Source organism: Biomphalaria glabrata, chromosome 13 (genome assembly GCF_947242115.1).
Source record: "Biomphalaria glabrata chromosome 13, xgBioGlab47.1, whole genome shotgun sequence".
Lineage (NCBI taxonomy): Eukaryota > Metazoa > Mollusca > Gastropoda > Planorbidae > Biomphalaria > Biomphalaria glabrata.
In genome coordinates this window covers 12,000,092-12,024,575 of record NC_074723.1, presented here as the reverse complement: position 1 = coordinate 12,024,575, position 24,484 = coordinate 12,000,092, and the positions used below count along the sequence as shown (strand labels likewise).

The 24,484-nt window shown below is 37.5% G+C and overlaps 1 protein-coding gene across 1 annotated transcript; it reads left to right on the top strand.

Moving 5' to 3' along the window:
- The first annotated feature begins 598 nt into the window (after positions 1-598).
- LOC106071936 (uncharacterized) lies at positions 599-12,155 on the top strand. The gene is made up of 5 exons (XM_013232169.2): positions 599-693; positions 6,025-6,278; positions 7,478-8,110; positions 9,863-10,055; positions 11,812-12,155. The coding sequence occupies exons 1-5, from the start codon at positions 660-662 to the stop codon at positions 12,045-12,047; spliced, it is 1,350 nt and encodes a 449-aa protein (XP_013087623.2). The 5' UTR covers positions 599-659; the 3' UTR covers positions 12,048-12,155.
- Positions 12,156-24,484: the final 12,329 nt, after the last annotated feature.

The following is a 24,484-nucleotide window of genomic DNA, read 5'->3' as shown; positions in this document are numbered from 1 at the left end:
ACAATCTTCTTCGGATGAAGTAGAAACTTTAAACAAGTGTTTATCAGCCAAAAAATAAATCGAATTAAAAATTATCAAATTAGTCAATTAATTATAGGTAATTAATTATTTTGTTTGAGATCGAATAAGAGAAATAACTTCTACATTCTTGAGTGATGTAGGTGTAAAAACAAAGTTCTTCCCCTTAGGTAAGCTTTTTTCTAATTTTGCTTTTTAAAAAGTGAGGTTGTCTTAATCCTGAAGACATGGTCTACTTCATCCGTCTAAGTAGTAACCTAGCCCTTTTTTTATATGCAAGAAACTAAACATTTTTTTGTGTGTGCCCGACACTATTGGATGAGGTGTCCATCTCCAAGCACTAAACTTTTTAAAAACAAACAATTTAGTGGTTATAAATAAACAGCCAACCCGATGTTCAATTAGACAGAGACTGTTGAGACAGATGAGGGAAGGGAACAATAGGATAAGACGCTGGTACAACGCTGCCCCGGTATGACAGACGTACGCCAAATGTAGCACTTAGGCCTGGTCTGTTCTATCGGTGTTTGTGGTACAGGTGAACGGTCAAGCCGCTCTATACAAAGACAAGGAAAGTCTATAAAGTGAAGCTGGGGGACGAACTAGTTCAGTCAGAGATCGTGATTGGTATAGGAGGAGTCATGATGGACTATTATTTAATTATTTGCCTGTCAGGTATTTTTATTTTCAATTTTGCATTAAAACGCTTCAACTATTATATCCGATGTTTTAATCTCTGATGTAGATCTAATTTCTTAAACTGTATATTGTGCTTCTTCATAAATAAAGATTTACTTTTTTAGTGGGTCCACTCATAGTTTTCTGCAGTTCCATTTATCTTCTTTTTTTTAAAAACTCGCACCTCATGAACCATCTCTTTCACCATTATTACCTCATGAACCATCTCTTTCAACATTACTATCTCATGAACCATCTCTTTCAACATTACTATCTCATGAACCATCTCTTTCAACATTACTACCTCATGAACCATCTCTTTCAACATTACTATCTCATGAACCATCTCTTTCAACATTACTACCTCATGAACCATCTCTTTCAACATTACTATCTCATGAACCATCTCTTTCAAAATTACTATCTCATGAACCATCTCTTTCAACATTACTATCTCATGAACCATCTCTTTCAACATTACTATCTCATGAACCATCTCTTTCAACATTACTATCTCATGAACCATCTCTTTCAACATTACTATCTCATGAACCATCTCTTTCAACATTACTATCTCATGAACCATCTCTTTCAACATTACTATCTCATGAACCATCTCTTTCAACATTACTTTCTCATGAACCATCTCTTTCACCATTATTACCTCATGAACCATCTCTTTCGACATTACTATCTCATGAACCATCTCTTTCAACATTACTACCTCATGAACCATCTCTTTCAACATTACTATCTCATGAACCATCTCTTTCAACATTACTATCTCATGAACCATCTCTTTCAACATTACTATTTCATGAACCATCTCTTTCAACATTACTATTTCATGAACCATCTCTTTCAACATTACTATTTCATGAACCATCTCTTTCAACATTACTATTTCATGAACCATCTCTTTCAACATTACTATTTCATGAACCATCTCTTTCAACATTACTACCTCATGAACCATCTCTTTCACCATTACTATCTCATGAACCATCTCTTTCACCATTACTACCTCATGAACCATCTCTTTCAACATTACTACCTCATGAACCATCTCTTTCAACATTACTATCTCATGAACCATCTCTTTCAACATTACTATTTCATGAACCATCTCTTTCAACATTACTATCTCATGAACCATCTCTTTCAACATTACTATCTCATGAACCATCTCTTTCAACATTACTATTTCATGAACCATCTCTTTCAACATTACTATCTCATGAACCATCTCTTTCAACATTACTATCTCATGAACCATCTCTTTCAACATTACTATCTCATGAACCATCTCTTTCAACATTACTATTTCATGAACCATCTCTTTCAACATTACTATCTCATGAACCATCTCTTTCAACATTACTATTTCATGAACCATCTCTTTCAACATTACTATTTCATGAACCATCTCTTTCAACATTACTATTTCATGAACCATCTCTTTCAACATTACTATCTCATGAACCATCTCTTTCACCATTACTATCTCATGAACCATCTCTTTCACCATTACTACCTCATGAACCATCTCTTTCAACATTACTACCTCATGAACCATCTCTTTCAACATTACTATCTCATGAACCATCTCTTTCACCATTACTATCTCATGAACCATCTCTTTCACCATTACTATCTCATGAACCATCTCTTTCAACATTACTATCTCATGAACCATCTCTTTCAACATTACTATTTCATGAACCATCTCTTTCAACATTACTATCTCATGAACCATCTCTTTCAACATTACTATCTCATGAACCATCTCTTTCAACATTACTACCTCATGAACCATCTCTTTCAACATTACTATCTCATGAACCATCTCTTTCAACATTACTTTCTCATGAACCATCTCTTTCACCATTATTACCTCATGAACCATCTCTTTCAACATTACTATCTCATGAACCATCTCTTTCAACATTACTTTCTCATGAACCATCTCTTTCACCATTACTACCTCATGAACCATCTCTTTCACCATTACTATCTCATGAACCATCTCTTTCAACATTACTATCTCATGAACCATCTCTTTCAACATTACTATCTCATGAACCATCTCTTTCAACATTACTATCTCATGAACCATCTCTTTCAACATTACTATCTCATGAACCATCTCTTTCAACATTACTATCTCATGAACCATCTCTTTCAACATTACTATCTCATGAACCATCTCTTTCAACATTACTATCTCATGAACCATCTCTTTCAACATTACTATCTCATGAACCATCTCTTTCACCATTACTATCTCATGAACCATCTCTTTCACCATTACTACCTCATGAACCATCTCTTTCAACATTACTACATCATGAACCATCTCTTTCAACATTACTATCTCATGAACCATCTCTTTCAACATTACTATTTCATGAACCATCTCTTTCAACATTACTATCTCATGAACCATCTCTTTCAACATTACATCTTTCACCATTACTCATTCTTTTCTTCAAATTTTTTTTACCGCTAATAGTCGCTAATAATAATTTCGAATAGTCTTATTGAATTATTTCATGAACAGCGGCCATAATGTGTTCTATCTGACTGTCTGTCTGTGTGTTTGTCACGTAGATTTTTAGATGTCTGAAACTGAAAAACAAACTGAACAAGAAAAACAGAAAATACTTTTAAAAAGAAACAAAGCTTATATAATAAATGTAATTGTATCAATTAGTTTGGATCAGTGCTATGGTTACATGTACGATTGACCTAGACATTGCGAGGAGAAATATATTTACCAATTGTCTTTCGTTTAGCTTTTTAGCATTTTCAATGCGCTATGATCCTATCACTTGTCTGGACCAGTTGTGAAAAGGGGGGAGGGAAGAAGTGGTATTTTGGTGTGTGTTTACATGGTCGTTTTTTAAATGCATAAAAAATGTTCACTCAGGGCTCAGGAGTTCTAAAGAGTACTGATTCAACTTATACCACCACATCTGTCAAGTATGTTTTTTTCCCTTGTTCAAAGATACCAAACAAAATAATTAATTACCAATAGTTAATTCGCTAATTGGTTAATTTTTAAATTGATTCTTCTGTTGTCAGGTAAAAGAAATAAAGATATAATTGTACCAAATTTCATCTTAATCTGACATTGGGTGAAATAACGTGTACAAACTTTTTACCAGACTGACAGACAGACATATTGAGTTATTTTTGTTTAAATCCATGCCTCCTTTATGAAGCCAAGAGTAAAGTACACTTTTTCATTCTGTTTATTTCTTGTAACGCTCAACTATTGCAAGAAGTCTTTCCAGCGAGCTTTGCACTTTGTCAAAACGAATTAAACGTTTTTGTTTTAAGTGTTAAATTTGTTTGTAAGTCAACAAGTGTTCATAAAAAAAAACAACTAATGTGATCTGCACATATTTAGAACGAGATATAATTGTCTAAAGTTTATTCCCAACATTAGATTATGGGTGTAGGCCATACAGTTCTACGGGTAACATGACATATCAGCACGTCTGACCTGCAGGGTGAGCTAACGTTTTTTTTTTTGTGCGCGTATTATGAACTTCCTGTAATTTCAAATTTTCTTGTTTTTTTTTTTAATTTTCACTATAAAAGTGAACATCAGGACTACAGTAATTGCAATGTTTTAATTTTTTTTTTCGTAGTTTTTTCCCCATGTAACTTAAATTGTGCTTTTTGTATCCCCCCTCCCCGCCCCTATCTTATACAAACCTGGAGCAATTCAAGATTTAGAGATTTATTCTTAAGAGAAACTTCCCCTTAGTACAGGTTTTTGCGGGTACATTGAACCACATATTTGATCTTTTTTTTTAATGCGCAAACTAAAATCAAAGCATTTTTCTTTAAACTCAACAAATCGATAAGTTTTTAAAAAATAATTACATAGTCTGTCAGTGTCACATAAAATACTGTTATACTCTTTTTTAGGTCAGACCGAATAATTGACTCTGCTATTATAGCTGAACTTTTGACAGTGAAGTCATGCAGACTGATAATTGTTTAGCTTACGTCAGTGGCTGATCCCCCGCCCCTCCTCACCTACTTTTGATAATTACATATCAAAATTACAACTCAAAGGAATATTTTAGAAAAGGTTTCGTGACAGTCACCTTACTTTCAACCCTCGTTACACGAATAAAATATATAGTGACATCAAGAGACATAATACGAGAGACAAATGGCCAATGGTTATAAAACTGACCTTTAATTTCTCCAACGAATGTCAGACACTCCTTAGGGTTGAATCATAGGCGGCATTAGCAGTGCGCGAGGCACTGAGCGAGTGTCTAATCAGAACCATGAATAGTTGAACGATGGACTAACGACGACAAAGGAAGCCTCAGACAACAAAATGGCGACTTAAGTAGACTTTTCTCGGTTTAACGGCTTATCTGCATTAGACATGGCAAAATATCTTATCTTTTCTCATAAATTACAGGCGTTACTTCAAACAAGTAGATAATTACATCCTACTCATTTCATGTGTCAATCTAGTCAAGCATGTACAATCAGTGACCGAAACTCTACTAAGTCGTTGATTTTCCTGGCCGTTTCAGGCAACCCATTCCACAGGGAAGAAGGAGCACATGTAATAATTTTTTCTGGCATAGGGCTATGAAACCTTGTATTTTCATAAGGACTTCGCTGGCACAGCGGTTAGTGTATTCAGATGAGGAGGCTTGAGTTCTCGAGTTTGAATTTAAGTTGAACACCTTTTTTTTTTCATTTTATGAAATACATTCAAAAAGCTATCACGGTAACCTTCACCCAGGTATCCCTTTCTTTCCCCACCCCCTTACCCAACTGGCCCAGACATGTAGGATAATAGGATCATAGCGCATCGAAAAAGCTAAAAGCACTAACTTACGCTAAACAAAAGCTATTGGTAAAACTATTTCAATCGCACAAATGTATTATTGTTAGTCTAGATCTATTACAACTTTAATTACATGATTGATTGGAAATTGTTGATACAACTACACTTGACATAAAGCTTTTTTAAAAAGTATCTTTTATATTTTACTTCTTTTTGTTCTCCTCTGTAAGGCAGTGTCTATTATGTAGTGTGCTGGTGTCTGGTTTCAGACAATAACATTGAATGATTTCTATAGGGAATATTGTAGGTGATGACTATTTTTTGTTAATCAAAAGAGTGTAATTCGAGTAACATAGTACCATATGAGCTGGAGGCATAATATATTGACGAGAAATTTAATCTTTCAAGGGATTCTATTTAGGAGTTTAGTAATTGTTCTTTTCAATTTATATTCTGTATCAACACAAATTAAAAGATACTAAATCATGTTTCTATTTCAGTCTTAATTGCGCCCTGTGTGGTGGCATACGACTGCGAGGCAGAGCAAGGGAGAGAAGTGAACCTAGAAGATGACTCCTGCGAGAGTTATTGGACTTGCAAGGACTACGACGCTGTCCTGTCCCACTGTGAAGACGACATGCAGTTCGACTTTGCCTGGCGCGTGTGTCGCCCAAACAGAGAAGTGTGGTGTCAGTGGCAGGTCCATACCGTCCAGAGGAGGGGCGGGCTCAAGGGGACACCGTTTGACCTCTCGGTAATAGGGACAGTTGTGTATACTTAATCATCTTCATAAATAAAAGTATAATATAGACACGACAAATATTAAAGGCATTAAATAAGGTCATACTTTCACTGGGGCAGATGATGTAAAGGTCATCTGTTTCTATGGCCGACGATTCACGAGAGTGTCATGTGGCCAGCAAAACGACCAACCGCCTTTACTTTTTTCCCAGCTAATGTCAGGTACCCATTTGAGCTGGGTGGACTCCCGAAAGTAAAAATACTAGTCTTTACCAGGATTCGATTTATATTAATATTAATGATTACACAAACACACACACATAAAAGTAGCAGTAAGATAATTTCAATTGAATTTATCTTAACTTTTTAACAAAGGAATTAAAACAACACATTTAGGAATAACATTTTTATTATAGATATTTAATTTTGTATTAATATTTCAAAAACTGCATCATAAACATGGCCGTCTGTTTTAACCTCTGACATAGGTACTTGGAGAAAAGGAAACTATGCGGGTGAAAATGTAAACTTGCACGACAATCTTTGCTTTGTATGTGGATTTTTTATTTCAATGCGGTCAAAATGTCCAACCATTTTCATAAATTATTTTCCTAGTTGTAGTGTCCTGCATTTAATCGAGACCAATCGTCAGAGAACTGCGACGTCGCAACCTGTGGACAGTGGGAAATGATAGCTCATTGCGCGTCACAGGTCTGTACGGCGTGCCAACAAGCTATTGGTCTTAAGTTCTTAACTGCCCACAGGCTGTGACGTCGGAGATCAGTGTTCAGGCCTACTATAAGAAATGATCTCGATATACCAGCCAGTAAGATACGGTGTCAAATGACCCACGCACCCTTAAAAAGAAAACCTTGCCCAAACGCATTCACAATAGCTCCCCTTGTAGTTGCAAGTGAGTTGAGACGTAGGACTTACAAAACACCAGGAGGTTTTAACATTATTAGTAGTTGTTTGACAAATACCATGGATGTAGCTTGCCACATTCCGTATAGTAGAGAAATACACACTCACACACAGATATAAATAGTAGGTCAACATAATAGTAAGTAGTAGGTTGACATAGTCATAATTAGAAGGTCAACTTCTTGACATTTTTGTGAAAGTGTCACTGTTCTTTTAATATCATTATCACTTTCACATTTAGAATGTTTGATCTTACTATTGAAACTATTGATCTATTTGTTTGATCAGGCTGTGCAGGCATATAGTGTCAGGAAGCCTTGGCTAAGAGAGATGTTTCATGGTCAGTACCGGCCACTGCTGACCTACAATGGTCAGAGGCCGACGAAAAGCTACACCCACACTCACGATGGCAGCACACACACGCATCTCCTGGACAGTCGGGGGCAGTACATCGACACCACTGACCACTTCCACGAATCTCGCGGCTCCCCGAGCATCGTCCGTGAGCGACGAGAGGCTAATTACGAAAACTTAGTTACAGGCGCGGACGTGGATGCCTTCGCCTCGCAGAAGAGAGTGCGGAAGTTTCACAAGAGGATTGGCGGCGAGGGCAAAGTCTTCAATAAGAGAAGCCAGGAGCTAGGGATGGACTACGACGTCAACATCCTCAAACCCAACAAGGAGAACGGACATGAAGAAGAGGGCATGTCTAAAAATGGAAACGGCGAAGATGCAAAGAGGTACTTGCCGGAAACCAGCGACGAGGACTCGGGAAAAGACGGCTATTTACCGAAAGACAACGAATATAACGAGTACGATGGCGATGACGCTGTTTGTCTCGGAGGCGTTGGTAGAGAGCCTGACCTGGAGGACTCTGAATGCAAACTGTTCTGGGAGTGCACCAAAGAGTCAGTCAGCTACGTAAGTACTATTTTGAACTAAGAAAACGTAATTGTGTAGTAATCTAGACCTAGTTACAATAACGATACATTTGATTAAATGTAATACCACATTTTTGTTTCTAGCACATCCCTGTGTTCTCAGTGTACTTCACGAATCTAAAATGAACATGAAAATAGTTCTAGATTTACTCAGGTTTAAAAAAAAAGCAACAAACATAATTATTATAAAATATTTTTTTTTTACTGTATACTCAAATTGGACCTGATCAGATTTGATAGGATCGGATCTGGTCCAGATTAAATTTGATCAGATCTGACTGGATTGGATCGAATCGGATTAAACCGAGACCAATCGTTCTTTAAGGCCTGTACGCTGACCTGTGACGCCGCAACCTGTGACGTGGCAACGAGCTATTGGTCTAAACTACCGGTCAGTGTTCAGGTCTTACCTAACGATTGGTATGGATTAGATGAGATAAAATCAGTTCAGATGCGATTATCATTTTTTTTAAAATCAGTATGGGAATCGAGCCAACTCTAACAACTTCGTTTACAGTTTCCTGAATTTCAAGACTTCCACGATTCCAGCCACCAAACTTTTTAAACTCATGGAAAGAGTGTAGGACAGTGTTTCCCAAACTTTTTGTTTAACGGAACACTTTGCACAATCTGAGTATTTAGCGGAACCTTCGCTTATTTTTTCTTTAGAGAAATTGGCCTACTAGTTAAATAATTCAGTAGTTCGTGGAACACCTCTTCAAGCCTGGCGGAACACTAGGGCTCCACGGAACATAGTTTGGGAAACACTGGTGTAGGGTAGAAGCAGACGCTGCAAAACCTTTTGTTACATCACATCAACACTATGGAGAGTATTTTTTTTTTGCAAATTTTAATTCACATAATAGATACTTATACTTTTTTTAAAAGCCTATTTAAGGGAAACTTACTTTATAAAATAGAAATTATTTCCCATATTTGATATCAAACAAAATACTTCAAGTTTCAACTTGATCCGAGAGTGGGTGTGGAAGAAAGAAAAGGTGCTCAATTATCTATGGTGAAGAAACCCTACATATTTAGCCGTGTTTATTTATCTGAAAGATTAATTTCTCTTGCTGGTGTCAAACAAAATAATATTTTAAAATGGATTTCTGTCTTGTCTACACCAATAAATAATTGTGCGAAGTTTCAACTTGATCCTAGAATAGATGCGGGAGAAATAACGCGTACAATTGTTTTTCCCAGCAATGTTTTAATTTTTATATTAAATATAGAAAATAAACAAATTTAAAAAAATTACAAAAATAAAAAAATTAAAAATTAAATGACATTTTCATATAAATGAAATAATTCAGTATATATATATATATATATATATATATATATATATATATATATATATATATATATATATATATATATATATATATATATATATAATAGTTATAAAAGCTGAAAAACTTATTGTTAAAAGCAAGTAAATTTTACTAATAAACTACGAGCTTTAGCATAGGTCGTAAGTGTACGTGTTCGTAATACATAATATATTCAATATAAGCCCTTATAAGCTAATTTACTACAACAAGCAACAGCCAGTCAGTTTATCGTGAATGCCCCCCTTCCCTCGGGTCACTATGCTCAGACAGAACACACATATCAGTATCAATACTATCAATTCTGCTACAATTGTCTCTTTTTTATATTATAACTTAGTATAATTATAGATATTTGCTTTGTATACATCGTTGTGGTTTTATCTCCATGGAAACAGCTGGAGTGTGATGACGGTTACCTGTACGACTTCGAGAAGAAAGACTGCTTGCCCTACAGTGACGTCAAGTGTAAGGAGCAGCTCAGTAAAGCCAAGCAGACGAACTCCAGGGAGACTACAGTTGAAGTGAAGAAAGACAAAGACATGACAGTTGTCCACCATTATTACCATGGAGGTGCTAAACCCATGCCAGGTAATAGACCCATACTAGTGTTATGGTCACATCTTGTAAGGTAATATGCCATCACATTTTTTTTGTCCTGGTCACCTCTTGTAAGGTAATATGCCATCACACTTGTTTGTTCTGGTCACATCTCGAGAGGTAATATACCATCACATTTTTTTGTTCTGGTCTCATCATATGTATACAGCAAAGTAATGACTCTTAACCTTTCTAATGCGTTGGTTGTTGTGTAAATTATAAGTTAGCCTTGTTCCTAGACCATAACAAACTTTATATATTACTGTTATAAAAGACCGCAAAAAAAAATAATAAAAAAAATACAAGAATAGCACTGATGTAACTCAAATCCAATTTATTAGACTATAGGCTAGAGCCACTTTGTCCTAGTCGTATGCAAAATTTGCAAACTTATTAATCACTTGGGTTTACCATGATACATTATAAGCACAGTAAACTGCATAAACATCGAGCTCTCTATAAGATTGTTTACATTCTTTTCAGCTATGAAGTACAGTAACTTTGAAAAAGAAGGGGAAAAATAAAACGATATGTGTGGGCAACCAAAATTTGTTTTGGACCGTAAAGAAAAACCTAGGAAACTAAAAAGTTGAGTTGTGAAAAAGGCTTAGCTTCCCATCAAGGTGTTTGGAGTTCGAATCTAGACTGGAGATGAGTTGTGTTCTCTGAGAACCCAAAGGCAGCACAGATAACTTCTCCCTCCCCCGACAGGTCCACAAAAGAGATGGGACCCTAGAAATCTAAGCATGTTATAAGCATGAAAGTTCGCGTTATAGAAAAGCAATGTAAAAATAAACTTTCTTGCAAAGTTAATAGAAGCAGTCAGTGGCGTAGCTAGGACCTTGCCATCATTTGGGGACCAGGGCTTGACCTCTTTGGGAGCCCCTGCATTTTGCGTAATCTTTAATATTTAACGTTAAAAAACACCCATTTGTGGGGCCCCCTCAATTGGGGGCCCGGTTTTTTTTTTTCAAATTCTCCCCCTTCCTTCCCCCCATACAAGCTACGCTTCTGGAAGCAGTTGATTTTTGTATCAACTTTTTTATTTATTACCGCTAGTTAGTTCCCTTTAGTCTTGTACATAGTTTTTAGTTAACTCAAACTTTTTCCTATTGACTTGACATAGTTTTTAGTTAACTCAAACTTTTTCCTAATGACTTGACTTTGTGCTACATAGAGAAGAGTGTTCACATTTGAGTCTGCACTAAAAGTTCGTAAAATATCGTAAGTCTTGTCAAATGCATAGTTTATCAACTGTACACACTACACATGTTATACCGAAATGCTAGCTATTTATATTTGTCTGCCGTATAAGCAAACCTCTAGAATATTGAAAATAGCTCAATGCTTTTGTTCTAATAAAACCATAAATTTCACATAGAAAGTGCGTCTATTTGCCAACAATAAGCTTGTTTATATAAGAGTGTATAAGATGGCATTGAAATAGCTCCATTAAAAAAAATCTATTATAATTCTTATCAGAAAAGAGTGAATGCCAAGAAAATAAGAGTTAAAGTTATGGATTAACATGTATGATTAGATTGACCAGTGAAATGCGTAAACGTAATTATCTTCTATTTTGAAGTAACGCATGGAATATGTAAGATAAGAATCCTATTTCCTAAAAACATGCTGGGCATTGCTGGGTATCTATTTATTCCCCTCTGTCTAGGTCTTTATTTCTATTCTGGTTTAACCTTATCACTGAAATACTGAGAACACTTCCTATTGTATGTTTTGGCTAAAGGTAAACTGCCTGATGAACTGTTCAAGTTAGATGAAGAAGATGATCTTGACCTGGCCGGAGAACGAACCATGCTACCCTTGCCCCCAAAAACAGACTTCGCTCAGCTGACGAACGACGACCTCTCTAATTCCTCAGAGGACGCCATCATCAAAAGAATTCAAAGAGCCCCAAGGCCCACGACGCTCCTTGGCCGTCAGAATATTATAATCACGGCGCTCTCCCCAGCAGACACGTGATCACGTCTGCAGACACGTGATTTTTTCGCGACAACAAACTTAAAGACCTATAACTAAAACATTGACTGAAAGTATTCACCATAACTGGGAAACTCGGATCTCGGAAAGTCAATTGCAGATGCAGGATTTTGTCATGAATATTAGACTACACACATTTGAGTACGTTTCTTCTCGGTGTGTACTTTTTGTTTTTTTATCACAAGCTGGTAAAATGTAAAAGAAAATGTTTTGCGTGATATATACTTCTGCATGTTATATTTCATACTTCTGCATGTTATATTTCATACTTCTGCATGTTTGTGGTATACATATGCTTCTGTTGCGAATGTTAAGTGATGGTGATAAAATGGAATATGCGAAACGATACAAGAAATGTACACATTCTCTTTGAGTTTATATATTGTTTTTACACACCTAGCACCCGACTCTCGCCCTCTGTCTCCCCGATCTTTTCATGCATGCGCCTACTATACAACAAAACTATGTCTACATAAGCAATTCAAATTGAGACAAGTCAGTATACTTGCATAGACCCTGCATCTAGAGCTCAAATGATTTTATCAAAAATATGTAGCCCGAAGTATTTACAATGATTATGCAAACATCTGGTGCTAGTTTAAACATTATTAACTCTTTCTCTTCGTAATTATTTTCCACGTTCCGATGAATTATTAATTTTGCTCATTTGTGTTACATTAACCTGTTATGATTAAACTTCAATAACTTGTTTGTATGTAATCAGAAAATGTTATGTTAGGTCTAGAATTATAGAAGAATGCATGCTCTTTTTATATAACACAAATTAAAGTTTCTAAAACCAAAAATTTATTTAATTTAAAGGGGTTAAATCAACGCTGGTATCGTCAGTTAGGAGAGAAAGAGTTAAAATAACATTCGAACAGCCTTGACAGTAGCAAAAGCTTTTTTAGGGAGGGGGAGGGGAAGTGGGTAGGTAAAAATGTTGTTAAGTAGAAACTAACAGCTACCAACAGTCAACTGAAGACGAAGTATTTTCTCAATGGACCTCAGTCACTAATCGTAAACAAACAACATTTAGCCATGTGATTCTCCATCTCTTCTATACAAATTACGATCTAATTTTAATACACAATGGCTATCACGTGACAGTTTTTTTCCCATTGTTTTTATCAATATTATCACGTGACTAAATGTTGTTTGTTTACGATTGTGAATGAGGCCCATTCCTAACAGAGCCTCGTGGTGAGATGTGAGGGAAAAAAAGTTTTAGTTCACATTTCTTTCCTCCTCCATATATCTCAATCAATACTTTGAAGAAGGAGTTTCAGTTTCTCTGGATTCTTTTTTCTTCCCCCCCTCCCCACAGTCGCTCTTTCCCGCTCTTCCCCCCCCCTTTAAGGTCTCTAGGTAATGTCTTTAAGATTTACATCAAATACACACATACAAATGATACCCTCTAATTGTCCACTGTCAACGTATGTCCATTTCCTTGCCCAGGTTTATTGTTACCTCCTACTTATGTTTGTGTTGTGTCTCGTCCTCAAGTCTGTCAAGGGCTGCGTTGTGTCTGTAGTAGCATACATCTATTGAAACACATTATCCATCCTTAAAGAATCTCGACATTATTGGTAGCATGATTTGATTGATTCACTCGCCTGTATTGTGAAGCGTGCTAAACGAGACGTTCACACGTGAAGTGCGTCTGTCGTATAGTTCATTCTAGTAGATGCTGTTCAACCATAAAACATATGTATGTATGTATAAATATGTATGTCAGTGTATTTCTTTAAAATATTTTTAATTACTGTAAAATATCTTTAAGAAATAAAAAGTTGCTTTGTAACAACTGACATGTTTATCAATAAAGTTCAGCTTTGAGCTTAATGTATTCATTATTATATTGATAAGAATGTAAAAAAATGTGTTAACATTAAAGGAACATATGTCACAAGTCTGCGCCATTACTGCAACATAAAAAACAAGAAAAAAATACTTTAAAAAAAACAACAACAACAAAGCTTATATTAAGTATAATTGTTTGGATCAGTCAAGTAATTAATAGTAATAATAATAATAATAATAATAATAATAATTTTTATTATCTATAATCTATATGGAAATGTGTATTACAATTTGTGCATTATACCAACAGAAAATGATAACTATATGTAGTGGAGTGGATATCTTTTTAGAGAACACCGGCCACCCCGATATCCACGTGACCCTTCACCCTAGATGGCACCTTGTGTCCGCCCATGACAAGGCAGACCAACGTGGGCACTGTCCATTCGACCGGCATCTCGTATCGCTGTAATGTCTTATGTTACTGGACCTAAGTCGTCTCCACTCCCTTTTGTGCTTGGTTCTACACCATGTGTTCGTATGGCTGCAGGTCTTTAGTGTATAGTAAAGTTTTGAATCGCCCTACGAGTCGCCTTGTCCTTTAGTTTGTTCTGTGCCAAACCCACCACAGAAACTTGGTAGCACGAGTGGGGTCAGGAAGAGAGACTACACTGTGGGATCAGAAGACGTCTCAGAATCTGCTTCCTGACAACCGAAACTAAGAAAGTGACAACCAGACGTAGATGTCAACAAGTAACAGTTAGTTTATTCCTGTTTCTGTACTTTCAAATATTTTCTATTTTTTGTTTTCTTCTTTTTGTTTCAGGGTAGTTAGATTTAGTTTAGTTTATTTTAATATAATTTGCTTATATTTTCTTAATTGTGATTTTACTTCGCTTGAACATTGTTTCTGTTGAGATAGATTTCGTTATTAGGTTACTATTATTGTTAGAGTTTCTTAAGACCTGCAGCCAGATGGAGGGAAGTATGGTGGAACCTAGTTCAGTGAAGGGGAGAGACATGGGTCACATGTGCAGTGGAGGAGAGCCGGAGGGAATGGAATGTGTCACTAAGGGGATGTTGACTCGACTACAAGCTGAACTCGAGGCATTGAAGCTGGCCTGTCAGCGCCCTCACTACATCATAGAACCTGCTAGAAAAATTAGACATTTCAGTGGGGAAGGCAGAAATGATGAAGTTTCAATTGAAGATTTCGTCAGAGAAATAAGAGATCTATGGGAACTTCGACCTTACCTCTCGCCTCAAGAGAAGACAGCAACCATCATTGCGAATATAAGTGGTCCAGCTAGAGTAGAGGTAGATCTTCAGCCACCTCATATCAGAAGTGATCCAGAAGCTCTGCTCGATGCACTTACCTCTGCGTTTGAAGTAATCATACCGGTGCGAGAGGCAGAGATTACATTTCTGATGTCGCAGCAGAGAAGACGCGAGTCACTTCTTGAATTTTCTCACCGACTATTTAAGGAGTTCACAACGGCCATCAGACAAGAACAAAGAGAAGGCATAGAATGTTTCAAAGAGGAAAGATTGAGGGACCAATTTGCCTATGGAATCAGTGATCCTGACCTACGTAGAGAGCTGTTTAAGTTCATAGTGCAACATCCCCAGACAAGCTTTCAAACGCTACGAAACAATGCGTTCAAGTTGGAGAACCAGAACAAAGATGCAGCTCGAGCTCAAGAGCAGTGGTCTGAGGTTCTCTTAGCGAAATTGGCCAAGTTAGAGAAGCAACTTGAAGAGATAAAGGGGTCAGGCTATAACAGTCTGCCAAGTTCAACTAACCCACTCTCTAGTCAACCACATAGTCAACGCAGACCCACACAAAGACACACGAAACATGGCAACCAAAACAGAATTCGACCAACAGCACCGCCGGGTCTTGTATGGTCAAAGACGAAGAGAGGATTCTTCCCATACACTGATGATGGATCACCAGTCTGCACCCAGTGCTGGGAAGTTGGACATGTAAGGCGTCACTGTCAGCAATCACCACAACTCACAGCGGAGGTTCAATCTGTGAGCAACAGTGAACCCATTGTTTCACAGCCAACCCACCAAGTAGAACAAGGAACCAATGAGCAACAAGCTGATGCAATGTACAATACAGATGCAAGTCACTCAATTCAAACATCGAGAAATAGAAACTTTAACTCTGGGCAGCCAAACAAGAACAGGCATAACAGAGTCCGGAGGCCAGATAGACAAAGAAGAAACTACAAGCATTTTAACCAGCCACAAAGACGATTTCGCTCACTGCTCCCTATCACACTTTCTACAGCTTCCCAGACATTATGGATAGAGGAAGACAGACCACTCTGTATGACCGATGGAACCAGCACGTTACAAACTGGAAAGATGTTTGTCGTTCCAGAAGACACTGACAAGAAACAATTGTTTCAGTTTTCAGAAACCTACTAGGCTAAACGCCCCGGGAGGGTCGTTTCAAGCTAGGGGCTCTGTAGTGGAGTGGATATCTTTTTAGAGAACACCGGCCACCCCGATATCCACGTGACCCTTCACCCTAGATGGCACCTTGTGTCCGCGCATGACAAGGCAGACCAACGTGGGCACTGTCCATTCGACCGGCATCTCGTATCGCTGTAATGTCTTATGTTACTGGACCTAAGTCGTCTCCACTCCCTTTTGTGCTTGGTTCTACACCATGTGTTCGTATGGCTGCAGGTCTTTAGTGTATAGTAAAGTTTTGAATCGCCCTACAAGTCGCCTTGTCCTTTAGTTTGTTCTGTGCCAAACCTACCACATATAGAAAACCAAAATATACATTCACCAGACTCACCCATAATATACCTGTGAAAAAATTTTATCAGATTGTTAAATTTTATTTAGTGGCTTGATTGTCAGGGGGACAAAAGAGTTTTTGTGTCTGTCTTTGCTATCGGTGTCTTGTATCTCTTTTGTGATGATAAAATCACAAAATTCTGAAATCAAAGAATGTTTTTTTTATTTCTAGAATCTTTTTAGCTTTTTTTTAAAAAAGTTTTTCTCACACAGCTGCTCAAATATATGTAAGCTTACGGTTGACTTAGACAGAATAAATCTGTGCGATAGAATTATTTTTAACGATTCTTTTGGTTAGCTTTTAGCTTTCTTAATGCGCTATGAGATCCTGTCACGTGTCTGGACCATTTAGAAATGGGAGAGGGAAGAAGGGGTTTCTTAGTGGCTGTTTACATGATAGTTTTTTAAATGCATTAAAAACAAAAGTTCAATCAGTGCTCAAGATTCCTCAAGGGGACCAATTCAACTTAAAACCACATCTGTCAAATACGATTTCTTTCCCTTGTTCAAGATACCAAACGAAATAATTCATTACCAATAATTAAATAAGTACCTTTTTTTAATTGATCGATGTGTTGTGAGGTAAAAGAAATAATTGTATAAAATTTCAGCTTAATACGAGATTTTTTTTAAAAAGAAAAAACGTTTACAAGCTTTTTACCAAATAGAAAGAGTGAGTGGATATAAGCTTTGTAATAAACACACACACCAGGTAGTATATTCTAAAGCGTACCCAATATAAAATATTTTATCTTTGATCAAAGTGTATCCATATTCAAACCTCACTAGATCAACCGTAGCCATAACATTTCGTTGTTTTGTTTTATTACAGCACTAGCAAATACCCGTGCTTCGCTGCGGTTGAAATAGTTGGTATATGTTTTTTATTACCGGAACATTTTTTTTTTATCCTCAATGGAAGGCCCGCATTGCAGCTCTTCCTCCTCACGAAAACACTTTCCTGAATTTTAGAATCTCCCCCCCCCCCTTATTTTAAATTCTTTCATCGTTAATATATTGGCCACAACCCACTAATTTAGACTCAACACATCATGGGCGTAGCCAGGATTTTTTTCGGGGGGGGGGGGGTAGAGGGATTTCCCCCCCCCCCGACCCCCCACGCGAAAAAATGTGTGTATGTACATAATCTTTATTACATTCTGGCCCTTCATTCTTTCGTAACACGTTTATTGTGCCCTAGAATAAGTTCTTCCTGTAGTTAGTGGAAAAATTGTTGACTCCCCGCCATTGGTAGCAAGGGTTTCTGTTGGAGCGCTAGGAGCTCCCCCAGCGCGGGGCGGAGCCCCGCCGCCAAGCACTATTTCTGGTATTGAATGCCAACAAAATGCATATTCTGAGGTATCTACAGTGCATTTTCCTGCTATTAAAAAGTCTTATTTCGAAAATTAATGTGTTATTCTTACTGACTTAGACCCTCCTGCGCCGTTCGGCGCATTTGCCGTCAAGCTGTTTCCACAAAAATCTGTCACTGGTAATGTCTGAAGCCTCTTCCCACCTGCTCCGAGGACCTCTATGAATGTGTGGCGCAAAGTTGTACTAGGATGTCATCGTAACTCTTACTATGCGTAGTTCATTTTGTCGGAGAACATGTCCCGCCAACCTCATGCGACGCTTTGTCACAATCTTACTAAGGGGTCGACTCCCAGTTCGGCATAGGATTTCCTTGATTTAGACCCGATCTCATTAACTGACTCCTAAAATCTGTTTTAGCCATCTTTGTTGAGCCACATTTAGTGTTTTTCAATTTCGGCAGGGTTAGGACTATTCACTGCACTTTATTAATGGAGCCTCGCCACTGCTAGAAATGTGTAACCTCTCTTGAATACGCTCTTGGAATTAGGTGACTGTAGCTTGCTTTAGATTTTATATCGAAAAGGGAAGTTTTATCGTCAAAATCATCTGTTGGGGGTTTTAAACTAAAAAAAATCTCTAGACTTCATTATTGTTGTTTTTTTAATTCAAAACCCCATTTAGCTACGATCATAACATGTAGTTTGGTTTAGAATAATATTGAAGATAGAGGTTTTCCACCTCAAAATGCTCTGTAGGGGGATTTGAAAAGAGTTTAAACTCAAAACCCCCAATTGGCTTGGCTCCACTCAAATAATTTTAGTTTGTAATTTGCTTTTTTTATATTGAAGAGGTATTTTTAAACATCAAACCCTTCTGGAGGGGGATTTAAACTCAAAACCCTTTTGGCAACGCTCATAGCATTTTGAGTGCGTAATTTGCTTTTTTTTTTTTTTACATTGAAGATGTATTTTTTAGCTTCAAACCCCGCTGGCGGGGGGTCTAATCTCAAAACCCCTTTGGTTACGCTCATAGATTTTAGAGTGTGTAATTTGCTTTTTTTTATATATTGATGAGGTATTTTTTATATTAAACTCCACTGGAGTCAAAACCCATTTAGCTACGCTCATAACATTTTGAGTGCATAATTTTCTTGTTTTTTTTTGTTTTTTTTTCTGGGGAGGGGGGATTGTCGTTTGCATTTTTTTTGTTTTCTTTTATAGAAGAGGGGGATTTAACTGCAAAACCCCTGGTAGGGGGTTTTAAACTCAAAACCTTCTAGTAGCGGATTTTAAACTCAAAACCCACTTAGCTGCGCTGGGGCAAGTGATGGTTGAGTATTAAAATCTCACTTAAAATAAATAAAATCATAGCGAAAAATCAGTCACTTAAGGCCGTCCCCCCCCCCGTGGTAGGAGGTTTCAAACTCAAAACCCCTTGGTAGGGGATTTTTAACTCAAAACGCCCCGGTAGGGGGTTTTAAACTCAAAACCCCCTGGTAGGGGTTTGAAACTCAAAATCCCCTTGGTTGCGCTGGGGCAAATGATGGTTTAGTATTAAAATCTCACCTAAAATAAACAATTAAAGCAAAAAATCAGTCACTTAAGTCCGTCTCCCCCCCCCCCAGCGGGGGATTTCATTTCGGAGGGGGAGATGAACCCCAACCCCACCCCCCCACCCCCCACTGGCTACGCCCATGCAACACATACACTTATATGTCGCAACAGCTGTAGTCCTAAAAATATTTGCATTCTCTGACTGCGCACTATATAACGCCCCCACCCTTTTCGGACCCCACATCCACCATCGCACACATTTTGGCACATGCTTTCTTCTGTAGAAAGTGTCCCCATCACATTTATTTTGCATCTTCCTATGAAACGGTTCTTTAAAACAGCACTCTTTTCCAAGAGGCCCGAACTAGACACTTACCCCAAAACACCCCAATAGAAAGAAAACTATATGGAGAGCTCCCTGATTTGGAAACCACTGAGCAGTTCATCTCATGTATTGGTCTAGTCATCTGAACACTCCAACTAGCCTCCAACACAATGAGAACGAGGAAGAAGAAGAATTAAACAGATAACCTTCACATTGAAACTTTCTGGATCCGCCTTTTGTTTTGTCATTATTACAAACTTGTATTTATATGCAACTGATTCGATCTAGACTTCTAGAGACTGGACAGCGAAATTTAAACCTCATGTATGAACGGAATCATTGAACCAAAGAGGCCAAACAAATAGAGAAATAGACTGACGATTAGTACGTTCAATGCGGGTCATAGTTCACGTTCATAAACATCCGGTGGCCTAGTTTCAGTAGACTCCGACATATTTAACCAAGCCTCATTATCACTGATGTAAGCCTCATGGTTCAATTCTGTAAACAGAAAATCCTGATCCGTAGGTCCGGGTACGCCTACAGCAATCCACCACATGGTATCACTTATGGTACCGGCGCAAAACTAACTTCAAAAACATTACATAACTAAGTGCAGAGGTGCTTCAATATTAGCTGATATGAAGAATCTAGCTCCAAATTCAACATTGTCTGCACAGGTATCGCATTCTACTAGCTGCTTTAAATTAATCTTTAAGGTCAAGTCATCTTTATCATTTAGCTGTTATAGGAGCATCATGATAGTTGATAGTATCAGATTGAGAATCATCATTATTTAACTCTATTTTCCGTTGATGTAATGAAGAATTACTGTGACGATCGATATGCGCTACTGAAGTTGATTCTTTCTGTATCAAAAAGCCGTCTACATCAGGAAACAAGCTAGTCCGAATGTTTATGATTGCTTTAATTAATTTCTCGAAAATAAAAAGGATTTAGGTTCCGATCTTTCACAATCTTTCTTCAAGCAAAATATGTCAGATGGAAGATAAGCAAAAGCTGTCGAATCCGTTTATTCGAACCAACCACTTATCGGGACCGAATCCCAAAGTACCGACACACATCCTATTGAACAGTCGAATCCAGTTATTCGGATCAGCCGATTTTCAGAATTAAAACGCTCCTGTCCCGATATGGTTCGACTGCAGTACAAATATCGAGGCTACAGAAAATAGAAAAACAAGCAAAAGATAAAAGCATACTTTTAAAAACAAAGCTTATCTAATGGAGATAACCGCTAATAACTGTCATGTATCTCAAGGTGGCAGGGTATAGCCCCCTGCCCCCATTCTACCATATAAAACTAAAGTAATTAATTAATATGATTGTCTAATTGGTTTATGTTTGGATTGGTTTGTGTATTGTTATCGACTATGAATATTTATGCACAATTTCAAAGTGAATGGGAAGTGGGAGAAATAAAAAAGTGACAAGACGTAATAAGGGGATTAAATCCATATATACATTCATATCTCATTAAGTAGCATTTATTCCCCTAATTTGTTATCAAACAAAATAATTCATGACCAATAATTAATTCACCAATCGGTAGATTCTTTGATTTATTCACGTCTTTTGTCAGGTACAATAAATAATTGTACAAAGTTTCAACTGGATCCGAGAATGGGAAGTGAAAGAGAAAAACTTGTTCTGACGTTTGACCAGACACACTGAGTGTGTTGATATAAGACGTTTGACCAGACACACTGAGTGTGTTGATATAAGACGTTTGACCAGACACACTGAGTGAGTTGATATAAGACGTTTGACCAGACACACTGAGTGTGTTGATATAAGACGTTTGACCAGACACACTGAGTGTGTTGATATAAGACGTTTGACCAGACACACTGAGTGTGTTGATATAAGACGTTTGACCAGACACACTGAGTGAGTTGATATAAGACGTTTGACCAGACACACTGAGTGTGTTGATATAAGACGTTTGACCAGACACACTGAGTGTGTTGATATAAGACGTTTGACCAGACACACTGAGTGAGTTGATATAAGACGTTTGACCAGACACACTGAGTGTGTTGATATAAGACGTTTGACCAGACACACTGAGTGTGTTGATATAAGACCTTTGACCAGACACACTGAGTGTGTTGATATAAGCTTTGTAAAAAAAGGTAGACTAGTGTTAGCCTGACAGTTGAAAATCAATGAACATAAAAAAAAAAGCATTTTAGAAAACAAAATTCGAATTCGAACTCATGGCTCCAGCCTTCTTAGGCTTATCAAGACAACACGGTAACCACTCTGGTAGTGGAGAGCTTCTGAACATGGAAGATTGTAGAGTTATTTATTGTTTCTATAGTCTCGTCATATTTTATTTTCATGTTGTATTCACCAAGACTCAGACGAAGACATACAAAGAGGACTAATTCAGCTTATACCACTTTTCAGTCGAGTACAAATTCTTGCCCTTATTTGAGATACCGTACCAAACAAAATAATTAATTAACAAAAGTTAATTAACTAATTGGTTTTATTTTTTTCATTTATTCTAGTGTTGTCATCTAAAAGAAATAAATTTGAGAAATTTCCGCTTGATCCGAGATTGGGTGTGTGAGAAATAATATATTCAAACTTTTTACCAGATAGACAGACAGACTGACAGACAGAGTGAGTTAATATAAGCTTTGTAAAAACTAGCAATGTAAGGATGTAGAAAAACTAGCAATTTCTTAAAGAGACGACCACGTTGACACGGACGAAAGAAGTGAACTTTTTATTACCATTAGATTCCCGGCTTCACCCTGACTCCCCCATCTTCTTACTCTGATCTATACTCTCTCTCTTCCCTCGTAAGAGTTGAGATTAAGCTCTCATTGGCGGAAGTCACAATATATGATGGAAAGCTTTTCCCTACTCCAGATTTTATGGAGAAAGCCTTTCCAATGATCAAAACGTCTGAATTGTTTTTCCATTGAATCTATGGCGGCATGCTAAAGAATCTTCTCACTTGTTAGATAACATAAGCGCAGTGGCGTAGCTAAGGATTCGGGGGCCCAGAAGGCTTGACTTCTTTAGGGTACCTCTGCATTTTGACATTCGCCATCATGGCATGAGATAATGGCGTAATATTTAATGTAAAAACAAATTTCGGACACTCATTTAGGGCTGCCCTCAAGTTGGGGCACGGGGGATTTTCAAATTTGGACCCTACCTCCCCCCTTCCTAGCTACGCCACTGCATAAGCGCTTAGATTTAAGGAGACTTTTCAGCACCTTTTGATTAAGGGATCCGGGGCTGGTCCTTGCATAGGCGTCATGATCAAAATCTTGACTTTGATGATGGGATTTAAAAGACTGCTCTGCAATACTTTTGGCCCAACCTCAGTTTCAGGAGCTGTCGTGGGGAATACCATGGTTGATAGTCTCAATGCCTTAGTGACTCTACAATTTGTTTCGTCGAGCTAGATTCAGTGGTGTAGCTAGGGTGGGAGAATGGGGGAGGATTTGAAAACCCCTCAGGCCCCCACTTGATACTTCTTAGTGTAGATTACAATTGCTAAGAAGGCTCGAAGAAACTGTATACTTCTACATACACAACGACAAGGTTAGCCTAAGGTTCTATTTAGACTACACAAGACTCACATCAGCTAGGCTATGCCAATACAATGACAGTCTAAAACCAATTCCTCAGCAGGACGGAGGTATTTCAATGGTTGGGACCTCAGTCTTAGACTTTGAATTGACAAGAATGAAAACAATTGAAATTTTTATAATTTCAATTATTTAAAGCTTATGTTAATATGGGTGGAGTATGTCATGTGTGTGTGTTGGGGGGGGGGGAGATCAGAAGTTAAGTTGTCCCCGCCTCATTTAGTGTTATTTAAATATACCTTCAGTACAGTCGGAAATGTAGGCTATTACATATGTTTCTCATTGTCTTTCCTTTTCTCTCTTTCTAGCTTTCTGTCTCTTTCTAACTTTCTGTCTCTTTCGAGCTCTCTTTCTTTCTCTCGTTATTTTTTTTGTCTCTTTAATCCTTGCAGCTCTCTCTCCTTAACCCTCTCTCTTTCTCTCTCCCTCTCTCTCTCTCTATCTCTTTTTCATGATCCTGCCCACTTTCTCCTTTCTCTCTGTAGCTCCCTTTCTAACACTTTCTCTATCGCTTAAGCACACACTCAATAAATGTTTTATAACCTTTACAAAACATGTCGAGTTCTCTAAGTTGTACACAGATCTCTCTTTTGTTCAGCTTACATCTACTGCTTGTACACAGATCTCTCTTTTGTTCAGCTTACATCTACTGCTTGTACACAGATCTATCTTTTGTTCAGCTTACATCTACTGCTTGTACACAGATCTCTCTTTTGTTCAGCTTACATCTACTGCTTGTACACAGATCTCTCTTTTGTTCAGCTTACATCTACTGCTTGTACACAGATCTATCTTTTGTTCAGCTTACATCTACTGCTTGTACACAGATCTCTCTTTTGTTCAGCTTACATCTACTGCTTGTACACAGATCTCTCTTTTGTTCAGCTTACATCTACTGCTTGTACACAGATCTATCTTTTGTTCAGCTTACATCTACTGCTTGTACACAGATCTCTCTTTTGTTCAGCT